The following is a 21,285-nucleotide window of genomic DNA, read 5'->3' as shown; positions in this document are numbered from 1 at the left end:
TGATAAAATTTTACAAAAAAGTCTGCAGATTTTTTAAATCCAAGTCTGTAAAAGCCAATTGAGCCCTTACACAATATTACCCTTCATTTTTTCTTATCTGTCAAACAACAACAACATGTGCAACTGCAGTATCTACCTCCTTCAATTTCATCATCCGCCTTCGTCTTCTCCGGAGCAGATTCCCCCAGCAGGTTGGTGCTTTTTGCGGAACTTTGTTGGCCAGTGGCTTGGATGAGTGGGAAGTCCGTTGAAGTTCACCGAGTTCCAGGCGCACATTGGGAAAACGTTTCTGGTTATTTTGTGCGTGAACTTGCTGCTGATTGGGTTTTACTGGCGGAAAGTATCATGACCGATCGCTTCATCCGGCCGAGTGAGTATTGATTTTCTTTTTGTTCGTAAATTAACAAGGTCAAGTGACTAATTACGACGTGATTCAACAGGTACTGCCAAGGAAATGGAAGAGCTAAAGTTGTCCCTGGCACGTCTTAAGTTGCCGAAGGAGCACAGCCCGCGGATCTAAAAATGTCCAACAAGCTTAAGAAATTCTTCGCCAAGCAGAAGGTAAAGTTCGGTACCGCTGGACCGGGTCAACAGCTCAACCCTGAAACTCCAGCACCCTCGTCTAGTTCGACCAAGTCCGGCAACAGTAGCAGCAAGGATGTGTGCGTTCCACCGAAGTGAAAGGAACAGTCTAGTGAGGCGAAGGCCGCTGCTAACGCTGCACTAGCCCGGATTGAAGGTCGGGACAAAAAGGAGTTCAACACTTCCCTGGCGGCCATCCAAGCGCAGGTGCGACGCGTACTTGAAGTCGAGCCAAAAGTCAAAGAGGAACAGGGAACAGCCACGACTGGGGACAGCACGAGCGGTTTGTCGGAAGATAAGCGCAAATACTTGGCCGTGAAGGGAGTTTATTTCCGGTGTCCGGGAGAAGGTGCTGAAAATTACGAATAAACAATAAGATGCTGAGAAAAAAAATCGAAGAAAGTTTTGAAATAAAGGTGAAAAATGGGAAATTCGAAAAACTGTTTTACTGTATGGCTTATCGGTGTATGACTAATTATAGGGTTATCAGATCTTCAATCTAAAAGTCTCATTTGAAAGGTCTTTCAATTATCCAACTAACTCATTTTCATCAAAATATCAGATCTGGTCTCTAAAAAGTGTATACACAACACTAAACGCTCATAACGTTTGATAGGGTTATCAGATCTTTGATGTTTTAGGCTCATTTGAAAGGTCTTTTAGTTGACACCAACCAAATATCCAGTTTTTGCTTTTTGGAAACGCCTTGAATCAGGGATATTAAAAAACACCCAAAAAGCAAAAACTGAAAATTTGGTTTATTTGAGCTTTTCAAAAATAAAACTCCAGATAGGGGAACAGCATCTAATTCCAGCGTGCCTTTAATGTTGGCATGTCAGAACTTTAACATTCAAATAAAACTAATTAAAAGCGTTTTCAACTGAAATCGAGTGATACATAGCTCAATAAGAAGTGAGCAAGCATGTTTCTATCAAAAGTTTTGCAAAATCAGTTGTTTAAATAGTAAAAAAACAGCAAATTGAATGGAGATAGGAGCGAGTGCTTAACCTGCCAAACATAGGAGAATTTCCCCTATCCACTATGAATAAATTCATCTCTTCCCCATCCTAACTGCGTTAAGATTAAGAAATAAAAGGACGCCTACCATATCAGCCAATCACCTTGGAGAAGCCCTGATATGTTGCATGCAATATTCTTAACAAGCATACCAATTAGAGTTAGAGAACCTGGCCGTTCTCTAATATGCTCCAGGTTCTCTGATAAGAGTACCTAGATCAATACAACATGACAACCGCAGAATGTTTTTTTGTTTACTATGTTGTTGTTTATCTATGAAAAATATTATTCAAGCTAGTTCTATAAATCAACTCAGTAAATTTAGAAGTGAAGTTTTAAAAAACAATAATGAAAGTTAGGCGTACAAAAAGATTTTCGGTTACTACACCGTGGTTTGGAAGACCGTATGTGAACGTTGTAAGTATTAAAATGATCAATTATTGATTGTTCAATTATAAATTTTATTAAATTTCCCCTTGGTGTTTAGCTTCACGGAGCATCTGTACGATCCCAAATAAACACAAGGAGATTTGAAAACGACACACAAGTTGCGACTGCAGAATTGTCTGAAAGTTCTCGAGAATCCACACTGCCGGTAATTAATGGAATACATAGTTTTAGATAGTTGAATGTAACCTCTTTTTTATAGGACGATTTAAACCCAGAGCATAATGTTATGTATAATTCATCTGGCGAATCACAACAGGTAAATCATTAAGTTAACCCTGTACAGCCCATGTGCTAAATTAGATGTTCAATTCGTTTGAATTTTTCGTAAACTTTTGAAATAAAATTAATTCTTTCCTTCTGCATCTTAAAATTAATTTTTATAGATCGAGACTGGCTTTGATCATTTGTCTTCTGGATCATTGGATTCTGAACAAAATTCAGGTAGAAGCAACTTTGGTAGCAACATTTTTTTCCACGAGGTAATTTATTTCGTATCAAAAATATTACACGCTTGAAAATTATTTAGCATGTATTTTTTTTAATGTTTATATTCTTCTAGGACTACTCTGGAAACTACAATCGTCCTTTTGAAGTTAACTCGACGTTGCAGTTGTTTGACGTTCTTTTTATGCTTCTCAATTTTTATGTGCGTCATATGCCAACGCAACAAGCAATTGAAGATCTTCTGCGAATGATGAATATTATAACAGGCCAAAAATTATTTCCCGAATCATTTGCTGGATTCATGGCAGTATTTCCAGATTCATACGATATGGAAAGAATATATTTCTGCAAAAGATGTCGCTACCGATATGGAAAAAATGAACCTACTGTAACCGTTTGTCCTGTAACTGACTGCAATTCGAAAGAAATTGATTTTTTTTGCGAGATTCCCATTAAAGCGCCAAATTCGTGAGGTTGTAGTTAAATACAAAAGCGAAATCCATGATTATGGAGAAGAACTAAAAAAATTCCACCATCAGAGATGTCAAGAATGGTCAAATTGTACAGCAAATAACTAATGACGAACAGGAAAAAATCATAACATTATCTGCTAATACAGACGGTGCTGTAAGCTATGAATGTACCACAAAAATGCCGTTCTACCCAGTTTTTGTTGTAGTAAATGATTTGCCTCCAAGAATTCGCTTCAGCAAAGAGAATCTATTAGTTGCTGCACTGTGGATGTCCAGAGCAGGAGAACCTTCGATGTCACTATTGTTTCATGAATTTTGCTTGGAATTGCGAGAGTTGATGGAGGGCATGTTGATTGATGGAGAAATGTATAAAATTGTTCTCGTTCAGTGTTGTTCAGATTCAGTGTGTCGCTGCAAATTACAAAACAGTAAACAATTCAATGGCTACTTTGGATGCTCTTTTGTCTACACCCGGGTAAATTATATTTTATTTAGTTAGTTTATAGTTTACTATACCTGTTAGGGACCATCCATAAACCACATGGACACCATAGAGGGGGATGTTCAGCGATTATCCATGCTTTTAGGTGCTTTTAACACATAAACTCCCGAGCTTGTGAAAAACGGGGATTTCCCATGAAAATTCCCCTTTTTCTCGAGCTTGGGAGTTTATGTTCAATCGTCAGTGGTCAAACTATAAGGGTTTTAGTGTAGCTCATGTCAACGCATGGTGCATTTCAAGCAAAACAATGTGAATGGGCTTATGTGGATTTCTTAAATAACACCAAACAACACAATTTCTGCGCAGACTCAACTCGAGGGGAAGCATAATGTTTTGGGACCTCAGAACCACGTGTGATTTGATTTTTTTAAATATTGAGGCAAGGCCATTTTCCAATGTTTGTATGGAGAATTAGTGCTGTTCGCTACTCCCACATATTGCATGCAATTTTTTGCATGTATGCAACAAAGACGAACCGCGTTAATTCTCCATACAAACTTTGAAGAATAACCATTCGGCCCTGTTTAAATATTTTTGAAATATTCAAAGTACACCTGCGCAGTCATTTTTGTTATTTTTTGTAGGTCAGTGTAATCTATCCTACCAATTCTTAATGCAAACATTAACTGACGTGAGCAGAGTAGATGGTTGCTTTCAAATCCATATTGGCTAATTTACATTGTCTGCGTGATTGTGAACTTCATGAGACAACATGAGGGTTACAGATAGACCGATGTTTAGAAATTGTGTAATGCATTTATGTTTTTTATCATATTCTCATAATTCCAGGGCAAAACATCCAAGGGCAAGTTCGTTACCCTTTTCAAAACGATGTCGAATTGCGGAACAATGAAAGCACAAGAGAGCATATGATTGAGGCACGTCGACAGCAAAAGGATGTATTTGGCATGAAAGGAATGTCCGTTTTTACGACCATTCCAAACTTCGACGTAGTTTTTGGTCTACCACTTGATCATATGCATGCTGCATTGCTTGGAGTGACACGGCACATTTGGAATCTGATTATGAAAAGTGATGTTGGAACATATCGGCAAATTATCGAGGAAAGGTACTTAAATATTAAGTTTCCCAGTTCATTTTCCCGACAACCAAGAAAATTTGAAGAAGAAGCCAAGTTTAAGGCTTCAGAATGGGAACATATCGCTCTTTATTGCTTTTATCCTTGTTTTTATGGATTTTTAACAGAAGATCGGTTGAAGCATTTCATGTATTTTTCGTCCAGCCTATTCACGTTACTCGAGTTTAGAATATCAAATGAAAATTTGAACAGATGTGACATTTGGTTAAAAAAGTTTTGTGCTCGATTTGGATCACTTTATGGGGAAATCAATGAGACTTTTAATGTTCATTTAATGACTCACATGGTAGAGACAGTCCGAAAACAGGGCGCACTATGGAACTTTTCATTATTTCCCTATGAGAATGGTAATGGAATTTTACTTAAATATAGAACAGGAAATAACAAGCCAGTGCTACAAATAGCGAAAAAATATGCGCTTAAGAAATCATGCCACTCTATTCCGATTCCTTACAACTCTCCCATAAAAAAATGGATTGATGAAATTTGGCGTGGTAAAAAAATGTCAAACCTACTGTTTAATGAACATTTGAGATTCGTCATACAAAACGAGCAGTTTGAAGATGGTATTATAAGCAGAGAATTTAGCTACCATTCAAAAATGACATATCATGGTATTCAATACTGCACTAAAACATATTGTGAAGATTTCAGATATGACGACTCATACATTAACATAAATGATAAGTTTATAAGAATAACGTGTATATTAACAGATAGGGAGAATAGCATATTTGTAGTAGGGAGAGTGTTGAAAACAAAATCAATATTTCCGAATTTATACATATACAAAGAAACTAATCAAAAATTGGTAGTCAAATTGAATGATTCGATAAGGCAATGCATAAGCATCACAGTAGAGGTCGATAATGAATCTTTGAACTGCATTTGTGTTTGTAAATTTAGTCCTTTTGTAGAATAAATCCTTTTTATAAGTAAAATCCATATTGTAGTAATTAATTTATTTAAATAAATAAACATAAAATAAACTGGATTAACTTTTGTCCAAATGGTTCATTAAAAAATGTTGGGCGAAATAATTTCAAAACAAAAATATATCGACGGAAAACTATTTACTAGTACTATTTCAGAAATCTGAAAACACACTTTTTAAGTAAAATATTTTTCTAATTTTTCCCATTTTTTCTTCATTTTAGTACAACTAAATAAACTTTAAATTATCATTTCATGATGCAAGGTTTTTAAAATTGTGTAGAAAATGAAATTTATACTGATTTTTTTATAAGTCCTGAAAAACAATAATAATCTTCAAAATATCATCTCATGATGCGTGGCTCTGAAAATTATTCTAAGTGTCGGAAATTGAAAATTCTGTCAGTGACTGCAAATTTTGCTAAGTCCAGCATAAATTTGAAATAAAGTCAAAATAATCATTTCATGATGTTCGGGTAAAATTTTGGAAAAAATAAAATTTTCGAAATTTTTGCTAAGTCCAAAAAAACTACCACTAAGAGCTCAATATCAACTGTAGATAATGCAGTATGATCATGGAATATACTTTCCATGATACGCAGTCGGTTTCAAAAGTCGTCATAACTCGAGGAGTTTACAGCAAGATGCGAATAAACAAGCCAAGATAGTTCGAAGTTATATCCACCAACTCACTTTCCGCCCGGGTTCTCCTCTGAAAACGTTTGAGAGTTTATGACGAGAGTTGAAAAGCGGAGTCGGTGAGTCGGAGAAAAAGGTTTTGGGTATAATTCCCGCGTTTTTTTTTCGTCTTCAGGAGGCTACTGTATTTGGGGCGGCAACGGCCAGGAATTGGAAACAATCACAATTAGCGCCGCCGCCGCCGCCGCCCAGAAGGAAATTGGGTTCTCTAGATTTTTTTGGGAGTCTGGAAGAAGTGGTGTTAGGTTTACATTTTGGGCTGAGATATGTTTAATTAGATGTCCAGAAAATATTCTTCAAATTAAGTGAAAGAGCTGTAATTTTGCGAACTCTTCATTTTTAAAATTAGCTTGTATAAATGTTTGTTTTAAATTGATTTTTTTTTAGAAACTCATGGAATTATTAGTTTTGAGTAAAATATATTTTCTAAAGTGGGTTGTATGGTCACATATGAATTTAAATTAGGTCAGATTTTCGAAGCTTATTTCTTCATTCAGACACAGTATGTTTTTACACAATTCGATTAGAAATGTTGTCAGCAGACGTTGAACAACGGTCCAATTATTTAATTATTAAATTAATATAAAATTTTAAATTTGCAAACAAATTCTAACGCAACTTGGGACCAAACATATAATTTAAATTTTAGTTTCTCTCGATATTATGTAAACCGCTCTGACTTTTTACTTTAAAAAAATATGTTTGTTGAAAACATGATCTAAGTTTTTACAATTTGATTAACTGGTTATAGTTTTGCAAGGATAAAAGTATTGTATTAAAAAATATATCAATTGTTATCCAAATGATTCTGATCAAAGATGATTCATGTTACATATTAATTGATTTCTAGTTACTCTCAACTTAAAATAACCTGCATTGATTTCTTACTTTAAAAAATATACTTGAATATTTGAACTATGTTTCTACATTTGTATTAACTAGTTATGATTTTGTCAGGATAAAAATGTTGTTTCAAAAAATATATCAACTATTGTTATCAAAGTAATTCTGCTCAAGTGATTTTAAAAACCTTATCATAAAATATCCTTACTTGATTCGTGTGACTTTACAATTATTTATTTTTTTAGATTCTGGGTTCAGGAATGGAAAACCATTGCAAAAAGATATAATTATTCTGCAATTCCATTTGAAAAGAGCCTAAATCGAAAAACGTTCTCCGATCGGACTTCTGGGGGTTCTTTGGCCAAAATAATAAGACCCGTATTTTTTGGTTGGCCATTAGGGTGACCTACGCCGGTGGTCCCAAAAATTGCCGTTTTCGTCATTTTTAGCAAAAACCACCACCCCACACCATTTTAATCGATTTTAGTTGTCTACCAAACCAAAAATAGTCTAAAGACCGATAAATCAAGAATATCTTTTGAAAAGGTTGAATGAAACTTTAAAATGCCGTTTTGATGGTGTCTGTACCAAAGGCTTAATATGACTGAACATATTTTTATCAGATTCCTTGGACAACTTTACGTAACGTGCTCAAAAATAGGAGGTGATCATTAACAGGATTTCGAGACAAAAGATTTTTTGAAAATACAAACTGGGATTTGCAGCGCGCCGCGCGCTAAGACAAGTAAAAGACGAAAACGGGAAAAAATCAATAACTTTCAAATTTCAGCGATTATTTTGACCAAGGAAACCCCAGAAAAATTTTGAGCCCGGTCGGCGGACTTTTTTCGGTTTTCAAATGGAATTGCTGTATTTGAATAATTTTTGCCTTTTTACTCGAATCACCTGTTATGAGAAACTTGTAGGCAAATATTCAGTTCTATATTTTTAAATGTTTTAGGACTAAAGTTTTCTCATCAATCCTTATTTTTTTATTTGAAAACTAATCCAAAATCCACAATCCAAAAATAAAAAATTATTGACCAAAAATGATTTCGTTTTCTTTTCGAAATTATTTACAATGGCCTAGTTTATTTAAAACAACATTTCTATCGTTGGACTATTCAAATTGACATTTGGATTTCTTTATTATCACCCTTTTGCAAGTCTAAAATTAAAGATCCAAAAATATATATATTTTATATGAAATCTTAGTTGTGATGGAATCTGTAAATCACTGTATAATGTTTTTAAAATTCTAATAATAAATTTCAAAATATCAAAGTAATAAGTTCAATTTTCAATTGTAATTGTCCAATAATAAATTGATCAACACTTTTGAATGGAGCTTCTTTCAGTTCAGGATATCAATTTCTTATCCAGTTTCGAGATGACTAATTGCTCGAAAAACTTTCCCAACAAAATACTTCAATTTTAATTGCGTGCAACAGCAGGATAAACGAGTCCAATTCAATCTGACCGTCCAGCACCAGGGTTTCGGTTACTTTTCCCAACCCCCTTTGGAGGGTTCAATCCCCGGGAAACCCGCTCAACTGAGCAACACACTCTTCAATTGTAATAAGTACCTACCGAGCACCAGAAGCTCTAACGTGTGTGTGGGTTGCAGCAGGGTGATTTATGATGGCTTCTTTGTACTGCCCTCCCCCAACCCCCAAAAGAAAAAAAAAACCCCTTCAAGATTCAAGTCTTTGCTACATGCTGGGGAAAAATTGAAATAAAATCCAAAACCTCTGAAAACGACTATTGCTGGTGCTGTGCATGTGAGTGTGTTTGTGTAGGTGGATCCGTTTTCCACTTTCCACAAAGAAAAATGGTGGGAAATGTCGGAAAATATGGGAAAATTCTCAACAGAGGCAGTCTGCTGCTGCTGCTGCTGCTGCCAGAAGAACTTTCCAAGCTTGGACGGGTTTGGCGGTGAAAATTTATGTTACTCTGAAAGTAAATTGCACTCACTGGTTTTATGTGTTTTTCCTTTGAGTTTTTTTTCTCATTCTTTCTTTATTTTGCTGAGCTGAAACTGCTGCAATGAGCTGAGCGCAAAAGAGCAGCAGCACCACATCATGGACTGGCCTGGCTGGCCGGGGTCGTGGTGTTTTGCGCGCGATATGCAATCGTTTCTTGGCTGGTGGTTCTTTTTGGATTTTTCCTTTGCGAAAAGAATGAGAACGGAATTCCCGGGAATCTCGAGCGAAGCGCGGGGAAATCGCGCGGCTATATAAATATTGTAAAAAGATTAAGCACAATATTTTATGAAATCTTTTTTTTTTATTATTATTTTGTTTTAAGTGCCCTCCGACAGAGCAGCTTTTGTCTGAACTGCACGGCGGAGGAGTATGGAGGCGAAAGTTCTGACAATAGCCAGGGCAGACATGATTTACCTTTGGTGAAATTGAGCTTCATTGGAACCAATTTTTCACCATCGGGAAATACCGCTGAGATTTTGAACCACGTCGTTCAGAGTGAGCGTCGATTCCATTCCGTTCAGAGTGAGCAAAAACTAGATCAACATCCAAACGGAGAGGCTGCCACTATCATTCCGCGTTGAATTGAACTAGTGAGAAGCTCAACCAACATCGACAGTAGCGTGGTTCACGTTTCTATGAAAAAGACAAAAGGTGTTATTTTGTCTTGCATCAACCGGAATTTCGTTCTTTTATGTCCCCAGAAGCACTCCTGAAAATTTGAGCCCATTTGGTAAGGTCTAGGAGCTCCAGTTTTAATTTGAAATTTATATGGGATTTTGATTTATTTTCCATGGGAAACTATCTTTTTTTACATTGTATTAGGATTTTTTTTTTATAAATCGATGAAATGACTTGATTCTTATAGTAGGAGATAGGTTTTGAACTGGGGAATAACTTTGTAGAACATACCAACATGCTAGGAAGTGACCCTTTAAAGATACAGATACTTTTAGATGATGGCTTTTGAAGGGGCCAGCTGGAGCTCCTAGACCTTACCAAATGGGCTCAAATTTTCAGGAGTGCTTCTGGGGACATAAAAGAACGAAATTCCGGTTGATGCAAGACAAAATAACAACTTTTGTCTTTTTCATAGAAACGTGAACCACGCTAATCGACAGGCTCGTAACCCGGGAGCAAAAAGTGCATCAGAAATATGCCTCTTCTGAAACCAAAACGGACGGTTGTATCTCTCTTGTGAACAGGCTTGTCTCGCGCTGGCTTGAGACGTGGAGTTCCCTTAAATAGGGTTGGGATAAATAATATTTTTTATTTTATTTTAGAATGAATTTAAAGATGATTTTGGAATTTTCAAAAAGTTTTAGAGAACTTAAAATATCGAGCAATTTTTTTTTTGATAATTTTTTTAATAGATTATTAAACAGTTCTTAACAGTTTCTTGAACAATTCATGTTACAATTGAATTTGGAATAATTACAAGCCATTTTAAACTATTTTCAACAATTTTATATTTTTTTTAATTTGAACAATTTAAGCCATTTTTAAACAATTTTATTAATGTTTAACGTTTTATACCATTTTGAACTGTTTCATGTAACTTTTAAAATTAAACAATTTTGAAAATTAAAAAAAAATATTTTTAACTATTTTGCATGTTTTTACAACATTTTATACATTTTCATGCAATTTGATACAGTTTGTGCAATTTAATACAATCTTATACAACTTAATATAATTTCATAAATTATTTTGAACAATTAAATATATTTCAATACTTTTTTAAACTGACCCTTAAAATCAAGTTTAAGCAATTTTAAACACTTTTAAGAAATGTTGAACAACTGTTTGCAATTTTGAACAATTTTCTACATTTTTTGAATTCGTAACATCTTTAACTCTTTGAGTCAATTTGACCCAAAAATCACAATTTTCCTAACTGGCATATAATCTCCATATGGCCTGTAAAATCGTATAAGTATTTTAAAGTACTGAAACTTTTTTAAACTATTTGAAATTATTTTAAACTATTTTAAATTATTTTGATATATTTTAAACAATTTTATCTTTAACTATTACAAGTTTTTTTTAAATTATTTAAACCATCAAACTATTTTAATCTATTTTCAACAACTTTGCAATATTTTTAACTATTTTAAACTGTTTTAAACCATTTCAAACTATTTCAAACTATTTTAAGCTATTTTAAATTATTTTAAACTATTTTAAACTATTTTAAACTATTTTAAACTGTTTTTAACTATTTTGAACTATTTTAAACTATTTTATACTATTTTAGTTCTTTTAAACTATTTTTGACTTTTTTGAATTGTTTTAAACTATTTTAAACTATTTTAAATTATTTTTAATTATTCCAAACTATTTCAAACTATTTTAAACTATTTTAAATTTTTAGAAACTATTTAAAACTATTTTAGATTTTTTCAAACTATTTTTAATTGTTTTAAACTATTTTAAATTTTTTCAAGCTATTTTCAACTACTGTTAACTATTTTTAACTATTTTAAACTATTTTAAACTATGTTATACTAATTAACTTTTTAAACAATGTTTATCCATTGCAACCAATTCAAAAAACGTTAAACAATAACTAGTAATAGAAATCATTTTGCAGAGATTCTTGAGTATATAATTTTCTATATAGTAACTTACATGAAGTTTTGTATGAGAAAACGTTCATCTTAAAAAAGTGATAATCTTTTATTTTGGAAAAGTAAATAATTTCACCTTATATTTCTTTGAAAAGACACTTGAATTATTATTTTTTTCTTTTGAAGGAAATTGTTTTCTTTTCTTTTTTAAATCAAAAATTATTATAACTACTATTTTCTTTGGAAAAATGTTAGTTAAATAAGGCTCAATAATTCGAAAATATTTTTCTTTGACTTCACTACGTGCTTTTTAATATAAAACAAATCATAACAATAAATCGGCATGAAAAACATAACACAGAATTTCAGAACATTTGCCTTTGTTTGATACGTAAGTTTACTAAATAATTTAAATAATTTAAAACTTATTATTCTTATTTATTAAGAATAATCTGTTTCTGGAGAAGAAAAAAAAATCTTCATCATAAGAATAGGATAATTCCGAGGAAAATTAAAAAAAAACATTGGAAATTGCATAAATAATATTCTGCAATTTTAATTTTCCTAAAAATCAAAATATTCGCAAAAAATGTACTAGTAAAATGTTTGTTTTTGTCTGTGTTTTTTTTTAAATAAATATTTAATTGATGATTCCAATTGTATTTAAAGCTAAGAGCAGGCAACCCTGTTTGTCGGTAAATAAAAAAATATAGCTGTTCAAACTCGAATGTTAAAAGATTCATGGAACGGTGCATTTTTGGATATGAATTCGATGTTTTTTAATTAGCCATAATCATGAAAATCTGGCAACCCTGCCAAACTAGATCGCCAAAAAAAAGGGAAATTTTTAAATTTTGGGATCATTGCCGGAGGTATTGGTATCGGTTTCGTGAGGATTTTTTAAATTATAATTATTTAAGTAATGCTCTGAATTAAAAAATAAATTGAAGATTTTGACAAAAGTCTTTCAACGCTTCCCAACCCTGACCAGGCTCGTCTCAAATCCCGGTCGTCATCACCGTCGTCTAGCCCGCAGAAATCTGCGCAGAGACTTCGCGTAAGGCTCCAACCAGCAGCCCCAACTCGTCCGTATACGTACCATACTTACGGTTATTGTTATACTTTGCTCCGCACTCTCTGTACTGCAGTACTGAACGGGTCCCTGAAGACGAGCCTGCAGAGCCTGACTACGTGTGTGTAGCTGTGTTTATATGCAATCCTCCCGCGTACCGCGATCGTGGGAAACTTCAGCGCGCGCGCCACACGCCTCAGAGTCGCCTTCTTGCCTTCTTTGGAGCTGCGGGGAAGCTTCTTTTGTTTTTACTCCAGATTCTGTGCTGGTACGCGGGAGCTACGCTTTTGCATATATAAAACGTATGGTGGCATCCCTTGTGGTTGAAGCTGTTGGGGGAGCAAAAACGATATGCTTCAACCTTCCAGTTCTGAGGAGGGACTCTTCGTCTTCCATAAATATGCATATGCACTACACTAGTAAAGAATGTATGGATAACGATTATTAAATATTCATTCATCGCTGGCTGCTGCCAGCTCAGCTGGAAGTGATAGTGATACAGTCCACAGCAGTGCTGCCAGATGTTGACGAACTCCACTTCAAGCTAATATCTTAATTGATGTTCCCTCAAGCTTAGGCTTGCCGTTGGAGAGAACCCATTAAGTCAATAGCCTTCCGAAAGTCCGGCTAAGCCGGCTGAGTGGTTCCGTTCACTTTCCCATACGGTATGTGCGCGTTTGATTGAAAGCGCTCCGTTTTTTCGAGCTTCTCGGCAGAAGCAGTCTTTCACTTTTAATTCACTCCCAGTGACTTGGGCTGGATTCTCCAAGCGACGAACCGCGACGTGTGTGAGCTTCCCGATACTTAGGGGGAAAGTTCAATCGATCAAGACTCGTCGATCATCAACCGCACACGCCGAATTTCTCATGGGCGAGCTGAAGATTTCGACCGGGAAGGAGGGGCAGCGATTCATTATTGGCTGGTTATTGATAGTGTGCCGCCGCTGCTAACATGTAGAGTTCCGGAGTTCCACTGAGGAATTTGGTGGAGGTCGGAGCGCCTTCGTGCCCCTTCAGGGCACTACAACTTGGGATGCCTTCTCAGGTTATGAGACGAAGATGAGTTCAACGCCGTTGATGGCGATGACGATGGGAAACCCCTCGCGGGACCATAAAGAGTACAGATCAAATGTGTATCGACAGAGTGTCCAACACAGATTAAATGGAAGCGTTTTATGGTGCGTTCGAACTCCGTCTTCTTCACCCTGGTAAATCAACAACTCGCGTTGATGAGCCAGTCAGCCAGTGTTGCCAGCCTGACGCTAATCTGCCTTAAAACAACAATTATCAATCATCATCGGGCGCTAATCCGCGCCACTCATCGTCGTCGTAACTTCGAACCCAATATTCCCATGAGTTGGAAATCGATCCGGATTCGGTGTTTTTATAACAAACTTTCAAACCATCGGAAGCAAACGCCTCGAAACTCGGGCGAGCGCGCGTAAGCAGATCACTCCAGAGCGTCGCCGAGCCGATGTGGTAAGTTGTTTTGGGGGGGAGGGTTGGTGGAAATTTCTTATTTTTTATTTTAAACTTCAGTCACGACTAAGTTGTAACGTTTGCTTGGCAGCAAGGCAGAGCGGCGCGAGATGTATACCGGGTCCGGACTGGGATGGTCCCGCGGTTATGACCTGGATTGGACCTGGACCTGGTGGAGATGGTCAGGGGAAGGTGCACAATGTGTGTGTGAGAGTGTGTGGAGTGTGGAGGAAGCATTAGGCAGAAGCTGTGTGTGAAGCTGGACAAGAGTGTGTTGAAGCTTGCATGTTTGAAAAATGGGACGTATTTTAGGAGTTTGTTCAAAATCGACCCGATTTTTTTTCAAGTAACTTTAAAATAGTAATGAAATTGGAAGTTCAATCAACCTAAAATAATTTGAAATGCATTATCCTACACAGTCGGAAATTGTGTAAATTTGAATGGTGTAATTTTGAAAGGTTAAACTGAAAAAGGGACATTACACCACAAAAGTGGAAAAATTACACATTTTCAGAAGTAAAACTAAACAATTTATATTACCATGATTTTTTTACTGTGAGCGTTGGTAATAAAGTTTAGCATGTTTGAGCTCGTTCAACAACTATTAAAAATTCTTATGAAATTCCGCAAAAAGTTTAGATTAGATTCTTTCCAATAAAAATAATTTAAATAAAAATCAAGCTTTAGTTTTGTAATGGTCTTTTAAATAGATATTTTTTTCTTATTTTATATCAAAACAAATATAAAAGTTCGGATGTATTTTTATTGTAAAAATCTGAAAAATTCACAAAAGTTCCAATTTTTAATATTGAAAATTGGACCAATAGTTTTCGAGATATCGCCAGTTGAAAATTAAATTCTTATTCGGTGACACGTTGACAATTCATTTTAAAGATTTCTGGTCCAGATTTTTGATGATTGCTCAGAACAATTTTTTTTTTCAAATATGCGTACACAGAAACAAAATGATGGTAATATTCATCAGGAAATGGTGACAGATTTTGTGTCGAAAAAATGTGTAATATTATATCAATAAATGATGAATTTTCATCAGTTTCTGGTGATATTCATCAGGTTCACATTTTTACACATTTTTTAAGTAATTTTACTCAAAAAACAGGAAAATATTCAGCCTACCGAATTTTCAACATTCTAAAATTAAACTTTTTTTTTGCTGTGTATCTCCTAAACCAGATTTTGCACCATCAAGTACTATGGTTCAAAAGATGTAGTTTTTAGTCTCCTAAAAAAATCGAAAACGAGAAATAATTCTTTGGGAATTGAACATCAAAAGTTGAACAAAAAATATCTGGAAAAAGGAATCGCTCATTAATCAAAATCGAAACCATTTTTTATTTTGTTTTCTGATTTATGTGCTCTCTGTCATTTGTGCATTTAAAAAAGCCGTGAAAAAAGGTGAGATTTTAATTGAAAATGCTTGTTACATTTTCTGCTAGTTATTTTTCCATGTCCATTAGGGTGACAAGAAAAAATGAAAGTTTTGGAAAATGATCATCTTTTGACGTTTATCCAGAGAAAAAATCCCAAGGGAGCATGGCTCTCCTCTCTCGCGCATGAAAGATCGGTAAAAGGAATCTCAAAAAATCATCATCTTGATTATTCGGTGGAACATCTTTCTCACTACTACACTTGCAAGTGTAGATGGGCAATGTGTGTAAACAAAGCATATTAAATAATTCTGAGTGGTGCTGACAAGGAAATTCGAACAAAAAAATCTTCAACGGATTGATTATTTTGGAGAAGTTCTGAGGCGATTTTCTTTTGCGTGATTCGCTTCCTCTCTAGTAGAGAGTAGAGTAGAGAAAGTTCGCAAGCGAAAATGATTTTTATTGTGATAATTTCATCCTTGCGTTCTAGCAAAATTTTTGAATTTTTTTTTAAAATTTGTTTTTTTTTCAGGGACGTGGGTAAGAAAACTTCGAAATGGCCTTATTTGGTGTTGAATTTCTACTCTTTTCACAGTTATAGCACTTTCCAATTTATTTATTATTTGTTACGATAACCTAAAATGTTGTAGAAATTTATTTTTCAAATGTTGAATTCGTACCTATTGCTGAACTATAAAGCACACGTTTACTTTTGCCCAAATTTATAGGTGGCAATCGTTATTCTCCTTAAGTATTATTAAACTCCGGTGAATGGTAAGTGTTTTACTTACGATTATTTTTAGAAAAAAATCATCAAGTTAAAATTTAGCTGTTAAAATAATGCACTCAAAGCTGTTTTTTCCTCCTTCCAGCTGCCAGCCTGATTCAAGTATAATATATTATAATGGATATCTGTCTGGGTGTTTCAGAAACAGCAGTGCCAATGACCAATGCGGTCTTCCTTTCCAGACATGAAATTTAAATGTATCACTTTTTTTTGGTTGTTCTCTCCGCGAACACATTTCAAACCCATAGCCGGGCGAAACTCAGCGAGTCAGCAGCCGTTAAAAAGGGAAGAAATTTCCGGATAACTGTCAGGATTTTCGGGCCCCGAAACGGGGAAAAGTTTTACAACAGCTGCTTTTGCCGCTGCGGCCAGGCCGGCCGTCTGTTGCTCCCCTGACCCCGATCCGCTGCCTGAGCTGTCAGACGGTACGACACATCAGCACAGGGGTTAGGGGATGCAACTTCCAGAGGGTTTTTTGTGTAGCGAGGTTTCTAATTAAAGTTTTATATACGCTTCTAACTTTGCTTTTAATTACTCTTTGATTACTGTTAGTGGCCTCGCCCAGAGGTGAAGAGCTTTCTTTCCCTTTCTCTAAACTGCTCGAAAACTTGTACCGTCGCCACACAAACCCACACAGCTCTGCCTTTTTATTCAATATTAAAATCTCATTATTTTTTAATAGTATCGCAATAATAATCATCATCAGCAGCGGTGGCAGAGACTGAGCCGACCGGGGGTCGTGTGCCAAGGGTCCAATAGCTCAGCCCATAAAATGTTTCCGACGAGCTACCGTCACAAGACCCCTCCTCTTCCCTTTCAGCTGGGAACAAGTAATGGTAATAACAAACTAATTAAAGTTGTAGTTTCATATAAATTCCGGTCTTTGCCTCCGGTGGTGGCGCTACGCCCGGCCCGCGAGACGGATTTGTCCAAAGGTTGGAAGGTCAGGAAGTGGCAAGATCATTAGGCTGCCAATTCCCATAATAGCTCAGGTGATGCAAGAGCGTACAGTAGCGCTCGACTCTCTCGAGTAGCAATAAAAAGAAATAATCCTTACCGCATCGAAAGCAATTAAGCGCTGGAAAAGCCACACCGTCATTTGGAAATGAGGTGTCAACTGGGGAGCTTTGGATGGGATTAAGACTTTGATGGGTTAAGGGTTTGGGAGGTGTTTATGATGGAGGCACTTCGGAAATCCGCAGCAAATCTTAAGGCAAACATCAAACCGAAGAACAGAAGTGAGGAGAGAGGAAGTGACATCAAACAGGGTTCAGAAGCTGCCCTTTCCGGTGGGGTTGAGATGATTTTTGTGGGGATGTTAGGGGGAGGGTTTTGGGGGCGTGGGATGAAGTGTGTCCCCGCTGGATTAGGTGAACAAATGTTGTTCATATGATAGCATGGTGAAGACTTTTTAAAGTGAATTAGATATTGAATAATGATAAAAATATTTTTGTTTGCTTTGTTTCAAATTAAATAAACAAGAGTTTGACTTATAAATATTTTCTTGTTTAACTAGATTCTACAAATAAAAAACTTTAAAAAAGTATAAAATAATTATTCTAAAAAACAAATCCACAAATTATGATGAATTAGGAACAAATTATTATGCGTTTTTTCTTCACCGAAATCGCATGCTTATGAAATTTTGAAAAATATCAAATATGATAAATTAAGGAATTAATCCTAGAGTTTTTTGTTGAATGGGTCTTATAAACATATGATACACAATAAGACACAATGAAACGCTTATCGGATCTTCCATTTTGAATAAACTATAGAAATAATCATGAATTATTTTTCACAAATTTACTATTTGACTAAATTATGGGTTATATTTGTTCATGTTTTGATTCCTGATTTGCCCATTGGCATAAGTATCGCAGAATTCTATAAAAAATTGCAAAATATAAATTAATTTATGAAAAAATATTTTTTCGTTCATGATTTAGGTCTTAACCTAAAATTGGCTTATTTGAATAAAAATGTAAAGATTAACGTTAAAATATGTTTCTAAATATATTAGAGTTGATTGTATTTAAAAGTATTTTCAATAAATACTTAAATGTATAACAATAATTGCCTATTTGCAAAAAAAAGAGCGTAAGCTTATTATCGTTTTAATGAAACGTTTAATTATGTAAACTGTTTATTTATTTCTGTTTTATTTTTTTTTTAATTTTTTTATTTCATTTTAAAAGAAAATATAACAAAACCATAAATTTTAAAAAAAGTAAGCGTGGTACTAATGTAAAACAAAGCACTATTTTTAATTTAATAGTATTTTTTGTTACAAATTATGATGTTTACAAAATACCTACTGTATTTAATGACATGTATTTGAAGCGAAATTTTGCATTATTTCTAATGATATAGATTTTTGAAACATTACACTTTTTGAGCACAATTTGATTTTCGTTTTGAGTTTAAAATTTTGAATATAAGATTATTTAGTTAAAATATGAGAATTATTTAATTAAACAAATGCTGGCATTTTTTCATGATGAATTGCCTACAATGGACAACCTTATTACAAATTCGAAAAAAATGAGTTTTTAATCTATCTTTCGTTTTTTTTAAATTTATTTAAAAAATCGTCAATTTTGTGAAAATCCATGCAAAATTTGTATTTCTTAGACATTTTGACGCATTGACGTATTGAACATTTTTTTTAAAAATAATCACAATGTTTACACGGTTTAAAAATATCATAAATCTGCTGTATGTCGTAAATACCAACTTTACTTATCTTTATCTGTGATCTTTATTAGAATTATCACTATCTTGTTTTGTTTTCCAAACAAAGTTTGATTTATTTGTGTTTGTAAGAGGCATACTAATTATACAAATTACCAAATTTCTTCTAATATTTTTTTAATTGCAGAAAAAAGCTCTATACAATTTTAAATACATTGAAAAACTATGGTCACATGCTATTTCAAAATGAGTAAAGAATTTATGTCAAGAAAGTGTGTAATATTACATCTTTGTACATGTATTTGACTTATTCAACACAGATTTATTTATAGGCAACGTTCATTAGAGGCGTTTTTACTGCTTATTTAAAAAAATAATAATTAAAAATTCTGAAAAATATTCTAACCCAAATTTGAATTGTTGAACAATTTACTATGCACTATGCAACTTTATGACAAAGAATAAAATTGGCAATTGATAGAAACATCAAGAAAGTTTCTTTCTAAAAGTGAGCGCGTTTGATTGCCACATGTTAACTTTTGAAGAGAACTTAAATATTATGTTTATTCTTCGCTCCTTGATTTTTGATATTGTTTATGGGAATTGAAGCTATTATTAACGTTGACAGATTGATTCAAGAATAATATTTCAAAATATCTTTATTCGAGATTGAGTTCAAGTCGACACCCTGTCAAAAGTGGCTTCACAGGATACATCTCCATCGCCCCTTCCCCCTCCAACCAGCTTCGAACCCGAGAGAGGAAATTTAAAAAGGACTCTCCGGAAGGATGCTGATGAGCTCGTCCTCGTCCGTCGTCGGATGGGTGATGATGATGATGATGATGTGTTCGAAACGTGTGTGTGTCCGTAACTCCTTCCACTAGTTTGAAGAAGATCCCTTTCTAATAGGTTTTACCGACAGTACGTGTCGATGTAGACATGTTGGCTACGCTGTAGTGACGCTAGTGTGTAGTCAAACTTTCGCCGTAATGAGTTTGCCTTCGGATTAATTGAAAGTAAAGATAAATAAAGAAATTAGTATGCATTACCCTCTACCTTTGTCGGGGGTTCGCGTAACAAGTTCCTCCGTACCGTACGAGGTGACCCAAATATCCCACCCAGCTGCCCTGCGGCAGCGCGGTGCGGTGAAAAATAATCGTTGTCATTAATTTATGGCCACTTTTGGTTCCTGTGCAGTACATGAATCAGAACTCAGGACTCGACCTCACTCTCCCACCCCGACGTAGGACGAGGACTCCCGTACCAGTCAAATCAATTATAACCGGTAGTGGCCACTGGTCACATCAACTCACTTCCAGGGTCTACCCTGGTTGGGCCGCGCACGCCATCGCCCGAGCAATACACCAATGATTATGGTAATCACTCCGATATGCATTTCTCGGGGGTTGTTGGTCATTCTTGTTGCATGTGTGGCGTGCACCGCACACCTGCTTCTCCTCCTCCTCCCTCCCAGTTGACTTAGGTCGCGACGACCATGTAGCGCAAAGTTGCATGCAAGAGTGTTTATTTCTCACCTCACCCCGCCACGTGGGTCCGTGATAACAGCTTGGACGGGGTTTTCCAGGGAAAATAACAAACAATTGGATTATGCAGTGTGTGCGGTACCGGGTCTCCCCGGCGGCGTGGATCGCCGACGGAGGTAGGCGCAACAGTATTGCTCGCCGGGTCTAGGTCGTCCGTCAAACCGGTAGCCGTGGAATGAAGCGGGTTGAAACGAGGGGTCCTTGAATGGTTTAAACTGTTGGAGGAAGTTCTGTTGGAGGAATCTCTGCAATTCATAGAATTCGGATGATTCTAGATAATCCAAATTTCTGGACTACCTAAGGTAATTTCACAATTGAAAACTGTAACTTCAAGTATTTCATAGATTTTGACTTCGTACTCCGGACTATCCATGTAGTTCATACAGTTAGGATTAACTAAGGTAGTTTATTAAGTCCGGACTATCATGGTAATACATCTTGACATGATCTGGACTAAACTTAGATATTACTTAGAATCAGCATGGTATTTCATAGAGTCCGAGTAACTCCAAGTATTCTTTAGAGTATCATAGAAATAGTTGAATAGCATCCGGATTACCAAAGATAGTTCATATAATCCGGATTACATGTAAATTTTTACGGCCTACTCTAGTTATCCACATTGATTTACACTGAGTATTCATCAAAACCTTAATTGAACGGCGCAATATGTAGAGTTAGACTAGCCAGGTAGTTAATACCATTCGGATTTATTTTAATAAGTTCTT

General features: G+C 35.2%; 2 protein-coding genes across 11 annotated transcripts in view; both read left to right on the top strand.

Moving 5' to 3' along the window:
- Nucleotides 1-21,285, top strand: part of LOC6048199 (aryl hydrocarbon receptor nuclear translocator homolog) — a 297,606-nt gene that overhangs the window by 178,758 nt on the left and 97,563 nt on the right. The gene's annotated exons all lie outside the window — the stretch shown is intronic.
- LOC119766534 lies at nucleotides 1,850-5,504 on the top strand. Its single transcript, XM_038251174.1, has 6 exons — nucleotides 1,850-2,016; nucleotides 2,087-2,194; nucleotides 2,249-2,305; nucleotides 2,433-2,528; nucleotides 2,609-3,441; nucleotides 4,258-5,504. Exons 5-6 carry the CDS (start codon nucleotides 3,420-3,422, stop codon nucleotides 5,487-5,489), a joined length of 1,254 nt encoding a protein of 417 aa, XP_038107102.1. The 5' UTR covers nucleotides 1,850-2,016; nucleotides 2,087-2,194; nucleotides 2,249-2,305; nucleotides 2,433-2,528; nucleotides 2,609-3,419; the 3' UTR covers nucleotides 5,490-5,504.

Source organism: Culex quinquefasciatus, chromosome 2 (genome assembly GCF_015732765.1).
Source record: "Culex quinquefasciatus strain JHB chromosome 2, VPISU_Cqui_1.0_pri_paternal, whole genome shotgun sequence".
Taxonomy (NCBI): domain Eukaryota; kingdom Metazoa; phylum Arthropoda; class Insecta; order Diptera; family Culicidae; genus Culex; species Culex quinquefasciatus.
This window is presented reverse-complemented; position numbering and strand designations above follow the sequence as displayed.

Excerpts from the sequence above, each read along its gene's own strand:
- LOC119766534 (XM_038251174.1), top strand. The coding sequence starts at position 3,420 with ATGCTCTTTTGTCTACACCCGG. Across the intron at positions 3,442-4,257 it reads GCTCTTTTGTCTACACCCGG|GGCAAAACATCCAAGGGCAA; the intron begins GTAAATTATATT and ends TCATAATTCCAG.